Raw genomic sequence first — 19,682 nt, forward strand, 5'->3', positions numbered from 1 at the left:
CAGGACTTACTTTTTAAGTCTATCAGTCTCTTTAGCTGAACCGCTAGGTTACGGAGATGTAAACACGCCAACACTGGTTGTAATGTGGTGATGAGGTGACAAGCACAGACACAAAGACACACACATATATATACAATGGGATTCTTTCAGTTTCAGTCTACCAAATCCACTTACAATGCTTTGGTTGGCCTGAGGCTATAGCAGAAGACTGAACCTAGAACAATATGGTTGGGAAACAAGCTTCTTTATTTCATTGGATTTGCCACATGGGCAGTACATAGAAGCAATGTGGGCTAGACAATCACATTAATGGGATGAGAAATTACGTATATGAATGTTATAAATGGGAAGGGTATTCGGTGCCCGCCGACCGAACACCCCTTGAATTCAGTTTCTTTTACACAATATATTAATACAATCAATATAACAATACAACAATATACAACAAAATGACTCTCCCCAGACACAACAGAATATACAACAATATATATATATATATACATATATATATATATATATCAATATACAACAATATTTAATACCATTTAATTTAATCACAAAAAAATAAATCCTCCTCATCCGAAACCCCACACAGATACCCTACCGGCAGCAGGCAAGCCTGCATCATTGGGGGTGGCGGGGGTCCATGACAAGGAAAGTATAGCAGTCTATTGAGAAGGTCTCCTTCACCTTCACTAGCATATTTCTATTTATGACCTCCACAGCTACCTGCTGAGGCCACCTTGGACCGCCTGTGCATGCCGAGAACATACGTTCCCGGTCGCACAGGCCATCTAAAAACGCATCAACGGGCCCTCCCCACTCATGGTAAAAGAGGATAAACTCCTCTTCTTACTACACAGCCATGCCTGCACCTACATTTTGTGTCTTTTACTTGTTTCAGTCATTGGACTGTGACCATGTTGGGGCACTGCCTTGGGTTTTAGCCAAACAGATAAACTCCAGTATTTTTTTTCTTAAATCTGAGCACTTATTCTATAAGCCATTTTTGCTGAGGTGTGGCTTTCTAACCATATGGTTCTGGATTTAGTACCATTGTATAGCGCCTTGAGCAAGTGTCTTCCGTTTTAGCCTCAGGCCAACCAAAGCCTTGCAAGTGGATTTTGTAGAATGAAACTGAAAGAAGCCCGGTGTACATATTCTTTTACTTGTTTCAGTCATTTGACAGTGGCCATGCTGGAGCACTGCCTTAAAGGGTTTTTAGTTGAAGAAATTGACCCCAGAACCTATTCTTTGTAAGCCTAGTACTTATTCTATCAGTTTCTTTTACTGAACTGCCAAGTTAAAGTGATGTAAACATACCAACATTGATTGTCAAGTGATGGTGGAGGTGTGGGGGCAAACACACACACACACACACACATATATACGACAGGCTTCTTTCAGTTTCCATCAACCAAATCCACTCACAAGGCTTTGGTCAATCCGAGGCTATAGTGAAAGACTCTTGCCCAAGGTACCACATGGGAAAACTGAACCCAGAACCAAATGGTTGGAAAGCAAGCTTCTTACCACACAACCGTGCCTGTATCTATCTATGTATATATATTTATGTGTTTGTGTCTGTGTTTGTCCCCCATGCACCACCACTTGACAACTGGTGGTGGGGCGTTTACATCCCTATAACTTAGAGGTTTGGCAAAAGAAACTGATAGAGTAAATACCAGGCTTAAAAAAAAAAAAAATGAACACTGGCATCAATTTATTAAACTAAATTTCTTCAAGGCAGTGCCCTAGCATGGCTGCAGATTAGTGACAGAAACAAGTAAAAAAAAGAGGATTAAAAGAAGGCTAAATCACAAGGAAATAAATATTTGTCATCAAGCAGTGGTGGGGTGAGCAGCCGAACACTGGCACAAAGACATACGCATATTTATGACAGGCTTACACAAAGTTTCTGTCTACCAGCTAAATTTAAATGTTATTGCAAAATAAATTGTATTAAATTTCAAGGCCCAGCACACAGCTGTTCTCAGTGTCATGTAGGAATATATGTGTGTGGTCTAAAGCACCAAAGTAATATTGCACAACAGGAGTAAAGTCAGCACTTGAACCTCTTAACTAACACCAGTCTATAGAGTCAATACTACAAACAATGGATGAGAAGCTGTCATTATATAGCTTTTACAGAAACCATGAATATATCACAAGCAGCTATATCATTATTTAATGACTGTTAAAAAGTCATTAAATAATAATATAGACTGGTGTTAGTTAAGAGGTTCAAGTGCTGACTTTACTCCTGTTGTACAATATTACTTTGGTGCTTTAGACCACACACATATATTCCTACATGACACTGAGAACAGCTGTGTGTTGGGCCTTGAAATTTATTACTAGTAGTAGTAGTAGTAAGCGGAGCTAAAAAAATGCATTTAGAAGAAACAGGTGCAGTTTACAAACAGATCAACTTAAACAGCTGACAAACAACAGAAATAAACAAGGAACTGAGTGAGAAAATGTCTCTAATGAATAGTCATGAATAACTTTGTAAGGTGGAGCTGAGGTGTTACTTGGTGAGCAGAGTACCAGATTACATACTTGATAATAACTATAGAATAATTTGGGTGTTTATAATTCTGAGGGTTTGACTACTACTTAAATCTGAGCTAATTGTTGCAGCTCTCCAACACTGTGGGTCGATAATGATCTTTATTTTGAACCAGAGAAGAGACTGCAGCATGCATGACCTTTTACACGGCTTCCAAGACTGTTAGATACTTCCTGATTTTTCAAATTACTTTGTGATTTCGTGTGGCTTATGTAGCCACAGGATTTTGACAGGTAATCTCTGTCACAAAGACTAAATTTCCAACTCTTAATCTCATCTGGTGCATCAATGATACCTCCTTTTCTCAAAGTATATTTTAACTGTGCATGCTGCTTTTTGGCTAGCTCAAACCTAGCAATACCTTCCTTTGACAGAAACCTAGAAGACTAAATCGTTCATCAATACAATCCTTGCATTGTTTCTTTGGTTTATGTTGTAGTCATTTTCTGAATTGTAACTTTACATAAAATAACTGTTTAGATGATCTCACATCTGACATATCTACAGGAGGCCCTGCCGATCGCAAATGATTTGGTCATAAGTGTGACTCAATAGACACACAACTAGTAGCAAATCTTTCCATTTTACCTTTTATCTTTTTTGATGCCTATTATGAGTAGCCCATGTCTTAGAAACATACAACAGTGTTGTCAGTATGCAGGCTTGTATATGCTAATTTTTGTGTGAGCTGTAATACCACAATCCACAACACTTTTTCTCTAGTTTGCTAAATTATGTACTCACTTTTCAACTCATCATCATTTAAGGTCGGTTTCCATGCTGGCATGAGTTGGACTGTTTGGCAGAAGCAGACCAACTGAAGGGCTGTTCGGGTTTCATATCTGATTTGGAATGGTTTCTACAGTTGGATGCCCTTCCTAATGCCAATCACTTTACAGAGTGTATTGGGTGCTTTTACACAGCACCGACATGAGTGTTTTTTACAAGGCACCAGCACCGACAAGCCCATGAGATTAGGGATGCTCAGCTGGAAAGGGTTGCAGGAGGGTGAGCCTGTATGCAAGGGCAACCACACTTTTACTTAGCTTGACATGCACAGCAAAGTGTCAGGAGTCTTGGTCCCCTGTCATCCCTTCTGATCCCCTCTCAATATAATTTCAAAATCCAGGCTACATTCATTAGACAAGCATGGAAATGTATCCACCACTCCTAATATTGTGTTGAATAGTGTTCACCAGGTACCAGTGTGAACATCACCTCGGTCATTCCTGTAATTAGACTGTAGTAGCAATCCCTCTACTTTGTTTGAATCCATCTTGGTGTTGGTTATTAGCTGATTATTAGAATTGTAAATCTTTGTCCTAAACACAAAGTTCAAAACTTCAGACAACTGTTGTAACTGTGTATTAATGTACAGCAATGTTACCGGAATGTGACACCATAAAACTGCGTTTAGCATTGAACTTTAAATACTTCCAACTGTATGTAAGCCATGTAAGACACAAGCAACATTGACATAATGATATCACAGACAGAGTAGATGAATATAGCAGACAGATAATACTAGGTACCTTCACAAATTAATGATAGAATACTATAAATATAATACTTACTTGTGACAGTATTATTGGATGCAGTAAGAGCTGTCAGTGTATTGACGTCCCATAGGAAAATAGCCCGATCAAAACCAGCTGAGGCTACTTGTTCACGGTCTTTTGCATAAGCCAAGGCCTTCACATAATCCTATAAAACAATACCAAAAGATATTAACCAAAAATGTAAAATTAAAATTATTGATGAGAAAATTGGCTACATTACGTTGATGTTTTGAAATTCATAGAATACTGTTAATATCAATCTTGAAGAGCAAACAATGGTTTCAAATTTTGGTAAAGGACAGTAGATTTTGAGGGGAGGGGGAAGTCAATTAGACTGACTCCAGTACTTAACTGGTACTTATTTTATCGAGCCTGAAAGAATGAACAGCAATGAATGGCAGAATTTGAACTCAAAACATGAAGGCAGATGAAATACTGCTAAGTATTTCACCAGGTATGCTAATGATTCTGCCAGCTCACCAATTTAGAAGGAAAAAAAAATATTGATGACCAAACTGATCATGTTATATCAATGTTTTTAAAATTCATAGAATATTGCCAATATCAATATTGAAGAATAAAATAATAATAATCACAAATATTTCACACACACACACACATATATATATATATATATATATATATATATATATATATATAAACAATTGCAGCGTGGAAGGTGTTTATAAGCCATTTAAAAACACACATAAACCGTTAGATTCATTTCAACATTTAAATTTAATCTGTCAAAATATTTTCGTCGCTTTGAGACCGCGACCTGTTCACTGACAAAATTCTGTGGTGCATCTGAGATTTTGACAAATTAAAAAGATTTAAATGTTGAAGCGAATTTAACGGTCTTTGTGTGTTATTTTAAATGGCTTATAAACACCTTCCGCGCTGCAATTGTTTTCGTTCCAGCACACGATCTCAGATCAGGTCACTTGCTATGCAAGTACATCTCCATAATTATATATATATATATATATATATATATATATTACATATATATATATATACACACATTACACATGTTCATTACCTCCTCTCTCTCCAATTGGGGTAGCCATGTATCTCATCTACTGTAAGACATCTATTTCTGTTCCTCTATCATACTCTAATCTCTCACCACCTGGCACAAAGCCACCTCCTTTTCAAGACTACTCCTCACTGAGATGTCTTGTAAGTTATTTGGTGACCTCATTTGTGGCTGGTGTTGCATAAAAAGCACCCATCACATTCTGTAAAGTGAGTAGCATTATGAAGAGCATCCAATCATAGAAACCATGTCAAAAGACAGTAGAGCATGGCACAGTCTTCTGGCTTGCCAGCTGTCCGACCCATGGAAGACAGACATCAAATGATGATGTAACAAATCGTTTTAAATATAACTGTATAAGGTAACAAACAGTGAGTATTAAGGACACAATGGCTGATATCCCCACCATCAACCAATGTATATGACCAACACACTTAAATTGTAATATTAAATTTTAGTTCTAATATGATTTAACCTTTTAACATTCAGATCATTTTATCAAATGTAGCTCTTATTTATTCACATTGTTTTAAATTAATCATGCATTACCTTGGAGATTCAAGATTTCGATGATGTGACTGTATTTTTAGAATAATGTTTTAAGGTAGGTATAAGAGGCTGGCACTGGCTAGTTTGAATATAAAACAAGTAGAGTATCTGGGCCAGATATGGCCGGTTTAAATGCTAAAAGGGTTAAAGGAATTTTCTGAGAAGTTGCTCATGTCTTCAATGTTACACCAGGGTTTCCAACAGTCCTATACAGCCTTGTCACTGAATATAAGCCAGTGTCCTCCTTCAGCCTGCAAAGATGACTAGCAAGCAACAAGTGATCGATCTTATTTTAAATAAATTATGTTCATAATTAACAGACTTTCACCACAGAGTGGATTTCTAATTTGACTATAAAACATTTTATGATAATACTAGTTCTCATATTTTCTTCCATTTCTCATAATTATATGCAATGGAGGAGGTCTGGATAGTTAGAATTTCTTAATGAGAGAAAGAGAGATACGGAAGGAGAGAGATAGAGAAAGAAGAGAGAGAGGGGAAGAAAGAGGAGAGAAGAGAGAGGGGGAGGGAGGGGGGAGGGAGGGGGGAGGGGGGGGGGGTCTTTAAAGAATTTTGAATCATCTAGTTTTTGCAGAACTGTTCAAAACTTCTCTAATGTACATGAAGTAAAATAAAAAGTGAAATGTACTTCAGCTACAGGTATTTCATTTGACCCATAAGAAATAGCAGACAAATTTCTCTTTAACTACACCTTGACCATCTCAAAAATGGACATAGTTTTTGGTAAAGATGTGTGGCTTAGTGGGAAGGGATGTTGCACCCACAATCTTAAAATCACAGTTTCGATTCCCAGAACAGGCAACACATTGTATTCTCAAGCAAAACACCTTATTCCATGTGTGTTCCAGTTCACTCAACTGTAAATGAGTTTCAGTAAAAGCTGGGGAATTAACTCTGCAACAGACTGGCATCCCGTTTAGGTTGGGGAGTATTGTGATCTCAGTCACTTACATGTTGTGAAAATTGAGTTAAAGCTCTGGCTATATGAGGAGTCGGGTTTCATGGCAGATCTAAGATAGTGTTATTCAAAGTACACTAAGCATGACTAAAAGCCAGGATGATCATAACTAGAATGATTTTCATTGTAGGTCTGCTTAATCAAAGCTGATGGACTAAACCCTTTAGCATTCAGATGACTCTGTCAAATGTAATGCTTATTCACAATGTTCTGAATTAATCATGAATTATCTCATAGTTTTAGGATTTCAATGATGTGATTGTCTATTTTTAGAATGGCATTGTAGGGTAGGTGTGAAAGGCCTGAGCCTTTGAACATGAAACAGGAAGAATATTTTAGGCCAGATATGTCCAGTTTAAATGTTGAAGGGTTAAACAACACAATACCATCCAATCAAGAGTGATGTGTGCTGGAGCATGCAATGATTGTAACAAAATTGAAGCCATGGTAATTAGTATCTGACTGCTAATTACTAACCACGTATTTCAAATTTGCCTAGATTAAAAACAAATTGTTAAGGAAATGGCAATTTAATGTCCAATAATTACCTTATGCGTTCGTAATGTAGACATACAAAATCCCTTGTAGGCATTCCACACTTTCACCGTTGTATCACTGGATGCAGATATCACTGTCAAGAAATGAGATTTACAGTTACCACAATAAATATACTTTGAAAGAATTTCTCGCTTAATTTATCACCTAGATTCTCAACAGATTAGAATTTAACCCTTTAGCATTCAAATTATTCTGTCTAATGTAATGCTCATTTGTTCACAGTTTAGAATTAATCAAGCATTGTCTCAATAGCTTCAAGGATTTGTGGATGTGTTTGTTTCTTTTTAGGGTCAGTGTGAGAGGCTGGATCTGATCAGTTTGGACATAAAACAGGTAGATTATTTGGGTCAGAAACAGCTGGTTTAACCTTTTAGCATTCAGATTTTTCTGTCAAATGTAATGTTTATTTACTCATGTTGATTCAATTTAGTCATGCATAACCTTGTAGCTTTGAGATTTCAATGACGTGATTGTTTATTTTTAGAATAATATTGTAGGGTAAGTGTGAGAGGTTGGATCTGACCTGTTTAAAAATGAAACAGGTAGATTATTTGGGCCAGGAACAGCTACTTTAGATGCTAAAGGGTTAAAAGATTTATACACAAAATTTTAAAAGAAAACACAGTACCCTAGTCCACTACTAACAATATAGCTGGAAAAGTTTACTGTCAATACAACATCATGAATTCTCTCTTCAGTAGAAATTATCTGATTACAACAAATATGGTTGATATTTTATCATTTTATTCATTTACAAGTTTTAGTCATTGGACTGCAGGCATGCTGGGATACAACCTTAAGGAATGGACCTATCTGAGTACTCTTTTTCTTTTTTAAAGCCCGGTACTTATTTTATCAGTCTCTTATGTTGAACTGCTAATTTACAGGGATATACACACACCAACAACAGTAGTCAAGCAGTGATGGGGGACAGACACAGACACACACAAACACACATATACATATACGATGGGCTTCTTTCAATCTCCATCTACTGAATCCACTCACAAAGCTTTGATCTACCCGAGGCTAAAGTAGAAGACATTTGGCCAAGGTGCCACACGGTGGGACTGAACCTGGAACCAAGTGGTTGGAAAGCAAACTTCTTACCACACACCCAAAGAATAGACACAGGCACTGTGAAGCATGACACATAACTAATGTTCGGGCTCAGAAGGTCTCACACTCCACTCCTATATCCAATGCAGTATGATGTGGGAGCATCAAACCATAGGATAGGCAAGTGCACAGAATATGAGCCACATAATAGTATTAATAAAATACAGAAAAAGTCATGTATGTTTTAGACTGTATAGAATCTGGACACCAACACTTTTTGTCACCTATTAAGGCATGCTGTGATACAATATACCTGGTCTAAAACCAGCATACATACAGATGGAAAATAAATAAATCTAAGTGTTGTAGTTTGCTTGAAGCATTGTAGTACAAAAGTAAGAAAATAGAAGGGAAATAAAGAAAGCTTCTAACAATGCTGAAAGTTTTACAAAAACCTTTATATTTCAGGTGCAAAGGCCTGTCTTCAGAAGGAAACAGTCCAAGAAATGTGTAGTTATACTAATTTTGTTACTTTATTTTAAACTGCTCAGCATTAATACAAACAATTCTCCAACAGCTAGAGAGTTGCTGCTAGCCAAAATGCTGAGTATTTTAACATAATATAACGAAATTGGTGTAAATACACATTTCTAGGACTGTTTCCTTGTGAAGATAGTTCTTTGTGCCTGAAATATAAAGGTTTTTGTCAAACTTTCTGCATTGTTAGAAGCTTTATTTATTTCCCTTTCCCTTTTATAAATAAATATATATGAACAGAAGAAACTCACATGTTCTGCCACCACAGCAAAGAACAACATCATTTACCCAATCTGTGTGGTGTTCCATTGATTGGATATAGGGATCCTAACAGGAAGACAAAACACGTACGCCTTATAATTAGTATACAAAGTTACATGCAAATCATCATCATTGTATTCATTTGCATTTTTAAAAACAAATTAAATTCAATCATTTTATGAAGCATTCAAAATATTAAAACGTTATGTTCACAAACAGGATTTACCAATTTATATAATTAAGTACAAAATCAGATTTAATGAAGTAAATTTCTAAATGTTCTTATGAACAACATGTTATCAAAACTACAAACAACCTGCAGGTATAAAGATGTGGGTTCAAGTCACATGGGTGACCTTTGACATTTTCATCTAAAAAGGCTTTCAACCCAATCTTTATATGCTGTTCTTTATAGCATTATTCAAGATCCACTCTTCTGAAAAAAATTTCACATTTTCTTGAAAGCTTATAAATTCTTATGGTATCAGCAACATACATTTTTGCTAAGACTATAGTGGTCAGGCTGGGGTACCGTTTTCAAGAATTTTTAGTCGAATGAATCGACCCCGATTTTTTTTTTTTTTTAAAGCCTGGTACTTATTCTATCAATCTCTTTTGTTGAACTGCTAAGTTACAGGGATGTAAACACAACCAAAACCAGCTGTCAAGCAGTGGTGGGAGACAAACAGACATAGACATACACATATATGACAAACTTCTTTCAGTTTCTATCTACCAAATCCACTCACAAAGGTTTGATTGACCCAAAACTATAGAAGAAGACACTTGCCTACAGTGCCACATAGGATCCAGAACCATGTTGTTAGGAAGCAAGCTTTTTATCATACAGCCACACCTGCACTATGATGTGGTCCAATTTTTAAAATAATCAAGAATTTGAAGGAATTGAGTAATATATATCATTGTTCTTTAATGTGGTGTATGTAACTTAAAAGATTCTTACACAAAATTATGATAGAAGTTTTAATTTAAATAGGAACAAATTAACCCTCAAGAGGCAGAGCCTCATTTGGAGTTTCAGTGCCAAGAAGACGGAGCCCTTTTCACAAGCCCTACAGAGGGCGTACACTTATTTTTCAAAAAAAAAAAAAAAATGAAGTTTTACATATATACAACTAATACAATCTTCTTCGTCATTCAAGTTTTTGACTGATAGATTGGCCCTGTTGTCTCCTAAGGGCTAAAGGAAATGGTTTTGTATCAAGGAACTTGAGGTAATCTCTAACAAGGTTGGTATCAAACAGGTCAAGACAAAATTGAAATTAAAGTGCAGGTATACATATTCATGAAGCTAAAAGTATTTTATCATGCATAATATCATGTAGTGCACAAACAACAAAACTAAAAGCCCCACAAGATTCCACCTCAAAATAACAGTGTCACTTCTGTATTACATAACATGAAAGTATAGTGGAAAATATGATATGCAGTAGAAAAAGTAAGCAGTGTGTACTTATTATACTGAATATGAAACAGACAGTGAAGGTACATGTCCATGTACCTGAGTTCAATAATCTTCAATGAAAGTAATACTTTTGAAGAAATTAAAAGGAGCAAGTTACTGGCTAAAACTGCTTATAAGAATCTACAACACGCTTTTTGAAAATTGAGCATAAGTCTTAAAATATTAAACTGCACGTGAGCAGTTGTATGCTTAGTATTATGAAACTTCAGTAGTCTCCTGTTGACTCAAAAAACAGATTTGTTAGCTGAGATCAGCTGATCTATCTAATGTTCACCAATGTCAACTTAAATGGCTTGGCCATATATCAACACTGGAGATCTCTTACTTACCATGTTTTAACAAGTAACATAAATAAATGCAACCTTAAATTCTCTTAAAGTGGGGTTGCAGATATATTTCACATTGCATTCTTAGCAATTTACGAACTGAATTCAGGATCTTACAGATCATATCATGTAAAAGACATAACCATGCTAATTTCTCAAATGTAGTTTCTGGGTTAAAGGAAATAGATATTGCATTGTGTGTGTGTGTGTGTGCGTATATATATAAAGTAACAAACTGAGGAAAAGAAATCCTTCAAAGGGGTGTGTTAGACATCCAATTCACTGGTACTTCAGCTGGATACCATATAAATATTGGTATAATTCAATAATAAAGATAAATTAAATATAGAGATATTCTATTGACAATCCAATAATTTATTTATATTACAGTATTACATTAAATACTATGAATATAATATATAACATAATATTATATAAATAATTATAAAAACCGTAAAAGGCCAAATTGTTTTGACTTATATATTTTTTTCTTATATACATAATCACAGTTCCATCTATAATGGAACTGTGATTATATATATCAGAAAAAATATAAGTCGAAACAATTTGTTGGCCTTTTACGGTTTTTATAATTATTTATATAATATTATGTTATGTTATATATTATATACATAGTATTTAATGTAATACTGTAATATGAATAAATTATTTGATTGTCAATAGAATATTTCTATTTTAATTTATCTTTACATATATATATATATATATAACAGTCTCTCTATTCCCCTCTGACCAAGGACAATTTAACTTCTCCAGTTTTGGTGCCATGAGAAAATGCACCAGTACTATGTAAAGCAATTGGCATTAGGAAAACCATCCAGCTATAGAAACCAAACCAAAGATATGTAGAAGTCTCTAGTCTTTGGGAGCTGTAGCTCTCAGTCAGAGGCAACTGAAACTATGACAACCAATCCATCTCATAACAGCAGGGAAAGTAGATAGATGATGATGACAAAGATTCTTTTTTAAATATGGCTAAACAATAAGTAACCAACTAATACTATCATACAACTTGACTCATAAAGAAACTAACAAAAACTTGGTGAAAATAGTCAAACCTCTCAAATCAGTTTCTGGTGCTGGTTACTTTCATTCAAAAGCATTCTGGTAGCTATCTTCCTTACTTCACCGATCTATCAATCCATTCATCCCTCTTTCCAACAGTCAACAAAGCATCTAACCTTTATAACCAACAACCACATTACTCATTAACCTTTAAGACAAATTTAGATAGTTTTTATTCACAAATCTCTACCACATACCATTGTAATTATAATACTTGCCGTTCTTTTCAATTCAATCCCCTGTTATCTACAAAAATAAATAAATGCTCCACAACATCATATAAAATTACAAGAAATTATAATTAGGTAACTAACTTGTACAGATGCATAGTCTAATGGTTAAGGTGTTAGACTCACGACCATGTGGTGGGGCATTCAATTCCTAAACCAGACAATACAGTGTGTTTGGTCAAGGTACATTACTCCTGTTCACTCAGCTGGAAACGAGTGGTGCCTTGCAGAATACAAGCTCAAAAGCATGCAAATGCAAAATGTCAAAAGCCTTTGCTGGATATGGCATACGGTATGATGGGTGACGAAGTAAGTCTACAGCATACACACATACATACACCAAGAACCTTGCAAGTATGAACAGGTATAACTGGCACTAAGTCAGTTACGATGATGAGTGTTCCAGCTGAACTGATCAACGTAGAACATCCTGCTTGTGAAATTAAGGTGCAAGTGGTTGAACACTCCACAGACATGTGTACCCTTAACACGGTTCTCAGGGAGATTCAGTGTGACACAGAATACAACAGAGCGGGCACTTTGAAATACAGGTACTACTCATTTATGCCAAATGAGTGAACTGGAGCAATGTGAAATAAAGTGTCATGCTCAAGGGCAAAACACGCTGCCAGGAATTGATCTCTCACCACCTTACAATCATGAGGCAAATACCCCAACTATTTAGCCAGATGTTTTCACAGCTACAACACCAACTTTCTGGACAATGATGTTCTGAAACCTCTTATAGTCGACACTAATATCAGAGCAGAAACTTCAAATTCCTGCAGTGACTAGACTAATTAACTGGCACCTTGCTCAAACAAGTATCTTACATAGTACTGTATTAATAAACTAGTATTGTTTATACTAATACACAGGTACCTATATAACAATAAAATTTATAGTAAATTTAATATTTGCTCAATTTAGAATGTGACCACCACTGATTCGGAATGGCTTTGGAAAAAATGTTATATTAAGTTCTGTCTCACACAAAAATCTATGAGTTCACATTTATAACATGTAAAAAGCATTGGTGCTGATGCCACTTAAAAGCATCTGTGATGATGCCACATAAAATGCACCCAGTACACTCAGTAGCGTGGTTGGTGTTAGGAAGGGCATCCAGCCATAGAAACCAAGCTGAAACAGACTATGGAACCTGTTACAGTCCTTACAGGTTCCTGTCAAGTTGTCCAACCCATGCTAGCATGGAAAACAGATGTAAATGATGATGACGACAATGTTCCCAAAAGATTTTAAGCTGGTGACATAACGCTCCCATGTTTCCACAGTTATCTCCACAACGAACCTAGCTTTAGCCATATAACCATACATATACAGTTTAGAATCTTGTATTTATTTACAAGACTAGATTATCAATAATATCAAACACATTTAGCACTGTCTTACTTCTTCTCTGCAACAATACGCTGCAAACAAAGAGCAAACAGAAAGAACAAAAGTAATAATTAATCTCAATGTGAATAAATCAGTAATACAACATTTGAACACAATAAAACAAAATACACTACTAGAGCACAAACACTACATTAAAGGAGTCATCATTTTGTAAAGAGATGTTTGCATGGTTATTTTATACAAGAAACAACAAATAGAAAGACAGTGACAATGGATATGAAAATGACAAAGGTAGTGAGCTGGCAGAATTGTTAGCACACCAAGCGAAATGCTTAGCAGTATTTTGTCTGCCGTTACGTTCTGAGTTCAAATTCCGCAGAGGCCGACTTTGCCTTTCATCCTTTCAGGGTCTATTAAATAAGTACCAGTTACGCACTAGGGTCGATGTAATCGACAATCCCTTTGATTCTCCTCGTTTGTCCCCTCTATGTTTAGCCCCCTGTAGGCAATAAAGAAATATATAAAAATGACAAAGGATCCTCTATGAAGACAGTTGACTTGTTAGAAATAGTAGCTAGCTAAATTTCCCTCAAATCATACCTATTATCATAAAAAAATGGGAAAGAAACATCAGATAGCACAGTCTTGGATACAATGCTTGAAAATAACATGGGATGGTCATAGCTGGAACATCATTGATTATAGGCCTGCTCAACCAGAAGTAATACAGGGCTACAGAACAACACTGCCACCACTGTCATGATGACAATGACCACAATGACCACCACCACCACCACCACCACCACCATAATGACACACAACCAGCCAAGGGAACCTCAGAATATCCTGATTGAAATCATTAAACTTATCAATGTAAGTAATTAAGTTGGAAGATGTTAAATATTCCCACAGCAATGACGCTGTATTGTTACAGACATTGATAATTGTGACATAATCAATGACTGTATCTGATTTGTTTAACTTGTTCTCAGTAGTTATTTTTAGGTATATTGCCATAGTAAACCAAAGAAATTTTAATGTTAATAAGTTTATACATTTAATATCATTTGCTCACTGAATGTAACCTACATTCAAAATGCCCTACAGACCTACACAATCCACTAAGGAACATCCATCCTTTCAGTCTGCTGCCTCTCGAGAACATTCAGCTGTATGTCATTATCAGGTAAAGTGGTGAAAGAATTCAGTAAAGTTAATGAATGTTTTTCAACTTTAAGACAATTTACTTATTCTATCAGTGTCTTTTACTAAACTGCTAAGTTATGGGGGATGTAAATACACCAACACTAGTTGTTGAGCAGTGGCATGGGACAAAGACATATGCACACAGATATATACAACGTGCTTCTTTTCAGTTTCTATCTACCAAATCCACTCACAAAACTTTGGTTGGCCCGAGGCTATAGCAGAAGACACCTGCCCAAGGTGCCATTCAGTGGGACTGAACCTGGAAATGTGATTGGGAAGAAAACTTCTTACCACACAGACACATCTGTGCCTAGGTAGGTCAGATTAAATGAATTTATCTAAACTCCTTTGAAGTCCAGCAATCTCCTGTCTTCAAGTCAACACTGATTAATTACACTTACTGGGACTCAGTGATGGCTGTGTGGGTAAGAAGCTCACTCTGCAACCATGGAGCTCTGACTGACCAATGACTTGTGAAACTGTACAGAAACCCTTTGGTGGAAACTGTACAGATACCCATTGTGCACGTGCATGTGTGTGTATATGTGAGTATATGTGCATTTATCTCACATCTTCACATTAAACTACTTGTGCGGTGGTGATGTTTGTTTATGTCCTGCACAAGCAATTTGGCCCACAGCTCTGCGGTTGATGTACAAAGACTAGTGAGTTAATCCCTTAGCATTCAGATTACGGTTAAATGTGTCATCATCAATATCAGCATTTAACATTCGTTTTCCATGCTGGCATGGGTTAGACAGTTTGACAGGAGCTGACCAGCTGAAGGGCTATTCAGGGTCCATGTCTGCTTTGGCATGGTTTCTATGGCTGGATGCCCTTTCTAATGCCAACCACTTTACAGAGTAATAGTTATTCACGTTGTTTTGAATTAATCTTGTATTATCTTGTAGCTTCAAAATTTCAATGATGTGATTGTATATTTTTAGAATGACATTGTAGGGTAGAGATGTAAGAGGCCAAAACAGACAAGTTTGAACACAAAACAAACAGAATATTTGGGCTAGTTTAAATGCTAACGGGTTAAAGTATTTCACTTGAAAACAAGTAGGCATTGGCTTCAAGAAGGGCATCCAGCTACAGAATACTGCCTCAAAAAATCTTGTCCAATCAATGCCAACATGATAAAAGTAGACTTTAAAAAATGATGATGATGACAATGACAAAATAAAGAAACTTTTGGGGTACATCTGTTAATTCATTACTGAATATGAATGGAATATATTTGCTAGATGTCATTCATGGAATTAGAAAACAACAAATAAGAGTGCATTGCTAGGTTACCAGAAATGTCACTACACTTCTCTAACTATTATAGTCAACAAAGCAGAAAATTTGTTCTCTTTTCACTTAATAACAACACACACACACACACACACAGAAATGAAAATGTCATCCGTATGGCTTTCAGCTCACTTTTCCAGTCCTAAGAGTTCTTTCAATTGATTCCAGCACTGCTAACCAAATTATCTATTTAAACAAGTTATCTCTGAGACATTCTTCTAAATGCAGTCTCTTAAATTGTATGGTTAAAGCAAATATCTTCCATTCCAATGCTTCCCTTCACCCAAACCGATTGACTGTGTGACATGAGAACAAGTGTTTAATACAACAAACATGAACTTGGCACTTACATTTTATTCACCAACCTCAAATAACAGCTAAAAAGTCTACTCGTGGAGGCACTCCTGTCCCCACCCTACACCTAAAAAAATTGCATTAAACTGTGTTTACATCCTAACTCTCTACTGAACTAGTCTCCACAATTCATGATAGTCAATGTCTCTTGTGGCATGCATTCTTTATGTGTAATGTTACAGCTAAAGGTCAAGATTTTAATCAAATAAATGTAGCATGTACACCAAACTCAGTGAACTAGCTTGTTCACAGTCTACACTGTATCGTCTACTAAAAGAGCTACTCTAGTGATTGGCATTTCAGTTGTACTTTTCCTGACACAAAATTAGAATATTTCATTGAAGTCATACACTACAATGTGTTTTTACAGCTGCATTACTAAAAATAACCTAAACACTTATAAAAGACCAACTTTGCTAAAGTTTGTAGGTTTTTTCATTGCTTAATGCCAACTCTGACTAAAAAAAGCCTACAATTGATCAAAAGTGTTTCACTCGTGGCCATCCCATCTTTTTAATTTATTTTATTCATTTTTTTTTTCCACAAATAATATATCTATGACTATATTATTGAATGAATTCTTTCTTTTTGAGAAAGTATGGTGCAATTATTTGAAGAGAATTTGGTTATTATTTCCAGTGGTTGGAGCAACCACACAGAAGCTTCCCTTACTGGCTTATTCTTAGTTAATATATATATACACACATAAAATAACACAACAAAAAAACCCAACAATATTTCATGCTATTTTAACAGTTTTTCTAGCCCACAACAGTTCAACGCCTTTATTACCGTATTTCTGCTGAAATAAATTGTCTTTATTTCAATTAATTTTGAGAATATTGGAAAATTCAGTAAAATTTTTGTTGTTATTGAGCTGGTGTTTGGAACATAAATTAACATGAAATTTTGAAGAAAGGTTTTAATTAGATCAGTTTAAAACAGGAAGTTTGTATCGTAGAACTGGGGGCAATAGCAGGTGGGTTGAACAGATCTGTTTTGTGACACATAACATTTTATCCATGACAGTTACCAATTAAGTCTATATTGCAATCACCTCTACTTTCTCCATCCCCATACCACGCTTGTTTTACCATCAACCACATTGCCAAAACATTAAATCTACTTGCAAATACTACAGAGGGGGAAAATATGTGACAATGGACAGTCAAGTGCTTAAGAAGTTACTCCATCAACTGCTCAGATTTTACTTTTTCATAGCTTTGTGATACTTAGAACAGAACAGGTCCTGGGATCATAGATGGAAGCAAAATGAAAAATACAGTTATATGAAACATGATAACATTTATCTCACCTTGTTTGAATTTGCTCTTGTATTCCATATTCGGATGATGGAATCACGCCCAGCTGAGTACAGTCGGTTAAGGACGGGATCGTACTGCAAGGCATTAACACCAGAACGGTGATAACGCTCTACTTCATCTCGGATTACAAAAGAAACCTGGAACGGAAATAAAGAGTCAGAAGTGAATAAAAATCAAAGAGAAATCAATAAATAGGCTTTTTACAAACACTTCCTTTTGTTGATAGATCATCATCATTTAATATCCACTTTTCTGTGTTTGCACACAAGTCAGATGGAATTTACTGAAGCAGATTTTCAACAACTGGATGCCCTTCCTGTCACCAACCCTTACCTGTTTCCAAGTAAGGTAATACTTCTCCATAGCCAGACATGTTTACAAAGAAGGTTGGTTCCAAATTTTGGCACAAAGCCAGCAAATTTGGGGGAAGGGTATAAGCCAATTTATAGATGTTTTCGATCTAGTTTGGATACTTTGCCATCAAATTTGAATTCTTTGCAATCAAATTTGATAGCAAAGAATCCAAACTAGATCGAAAACATCTATATATCAACTCCAGTCTTCAACTGGTACTTATTTCATTGACCCCGAAAGGATGAAAGACAATGTCAACCTTGGTGGAATTTGAACTCAGAACATGAAGGATGAAATGCTGCTAAGCATTTTGCCTGACATGCTAACAATTCTGCCAGCTCACCACCTTACATGTTTACAAAAGAAATTAATGACACTTCCTGTTTTATATTGACACTATCAAGCAACATCAAAACAAGGATACACACACACACACAAACAGGTTTCTTTCAGTTTCCATCTACCAAATCCACATTCACAAGGCTATAATAGAAAACACTTACTTAAGGTGCCACGCAGTGGGACTGAACCCAAAACCATGTGGTTCGGAAGCAAACAACCCCACCACATAGACCACTTTATTTGGGGAGCTAAAATGAAATAAATAGTTCTTCTCTATGATATTATTAGATATTTCTATTCCCCTTAAAACATTGCGATTATTGAAAAACTATAAAAGGGAGAGAAAGGAAGAAAACAATTCAAGAGATAGCTTACAACTTATCTTTGATATCAATACATATATGTATAAATAAGGCACTGGAAAACCATTTCAGCTGTAGCATTTGAGCGCAATATAAATTGCATTAAAATTGTATTATGTTACCACAACTTGAATATTATCTATGAACTCAAATGCACAAATAAATAATTGTAATGTATACAAGGAAACACTTTTTTTTTTTAAATGGAAAGAAGGGTATTTCTATACCATTGCCATACTCTTTATCCTTAATCTGATACGACTGTGACAACCATTCCTTCCCCCATCCCCCACATCTGGTTTTCTGAAACACATCTTTTAGAACATTTATATGTTCCACCAGCCGTATTATTTCTACACAACAAATCAATACGCAATGGTATATCTGCAGCTAATACTTAACTGATTTAGGATTCAGAAAATTAGAGCTGAATTGCTGTAAATTGAGTGGTGACTTAGGCTAATAGTTAAAATGCAGTAGCTATTATGTATCATCATGAAAACTAAATTGGCTAGTCCTTCATGTAATGATTTCCTTTCAAACATCTATCCACTTCACAAATTACATTATAGACAAGTGAAAGATGGATATCACCAAAGTGGATGAATGGAGAAGGTATCGAAATACCAACTCACATGTTGCGAGTTCAAATTAAACGGAATACATTTAACAAGTTTCTATGCAAAACACTTTATTCTAAACGCTTCAGGTTATTTGGCAGGAATAAATTAGCTATGTTAACTCCTGGATAAGTTACTTACATATCTTTCCAAGGAAAGATTTGTGTATCACTCTCTTAACAACAGAAATCAAAAATACCAATCCTGT

The 19,682-nt window shown here is 35.6% G+C and overlaps 1 protein-coding gene across 2 annotated transcripts in view; it reads right to left on the reverse strand.

Annotated features, from left to right (window-relative positions):
• LOC106880026 (WD repeat-containing protein 48) overlaps positions 1-19,682 on the reverse strand; it is a 142,239-nt gene that overhangs the window by 60,541 nt on the left and 62,016 nt on the right. For both annotated transcript variants that reach the window (XM_052971222.2, XM_052971221.2), the window contains exons 2-5: positions 17,787-17,933; positions 9,107-9,182; positions 7,250-7,332; positions 4,147-4,276 (exon numbers count right to left, since the gene is read on the reverse strand). In XM_052971222.2, the coding sequence (XP_052827182.1) occupies positions 4,147-4,276; positions 7,250-7,332; positions 9,107-9,182; positions 17,787-17,933 (436 nt within the window). The remainder of the gene's footprint in view (positions 1-4,146; positions 4,277-7,249; positions 7,333-9,106; positions 9,183-17,786; positions 17,934-19,682) is intronic.

This window comes from Octopus bimaculoides, chromosome 10 (assembly GCF_046866305.1).
Source record: "Octopus bimaculoides isolate indiv1 chromosome 10, ASM4686630v1, whole genome shotgun sequence".
Classification (NCBI taxonomy): domain Eukaryota; kingdom Metazoa; phylum Mollusca; class Cephalopoda; order Octopoda; family Octopodidae; genus Octopus; species Octopus bimaculoides.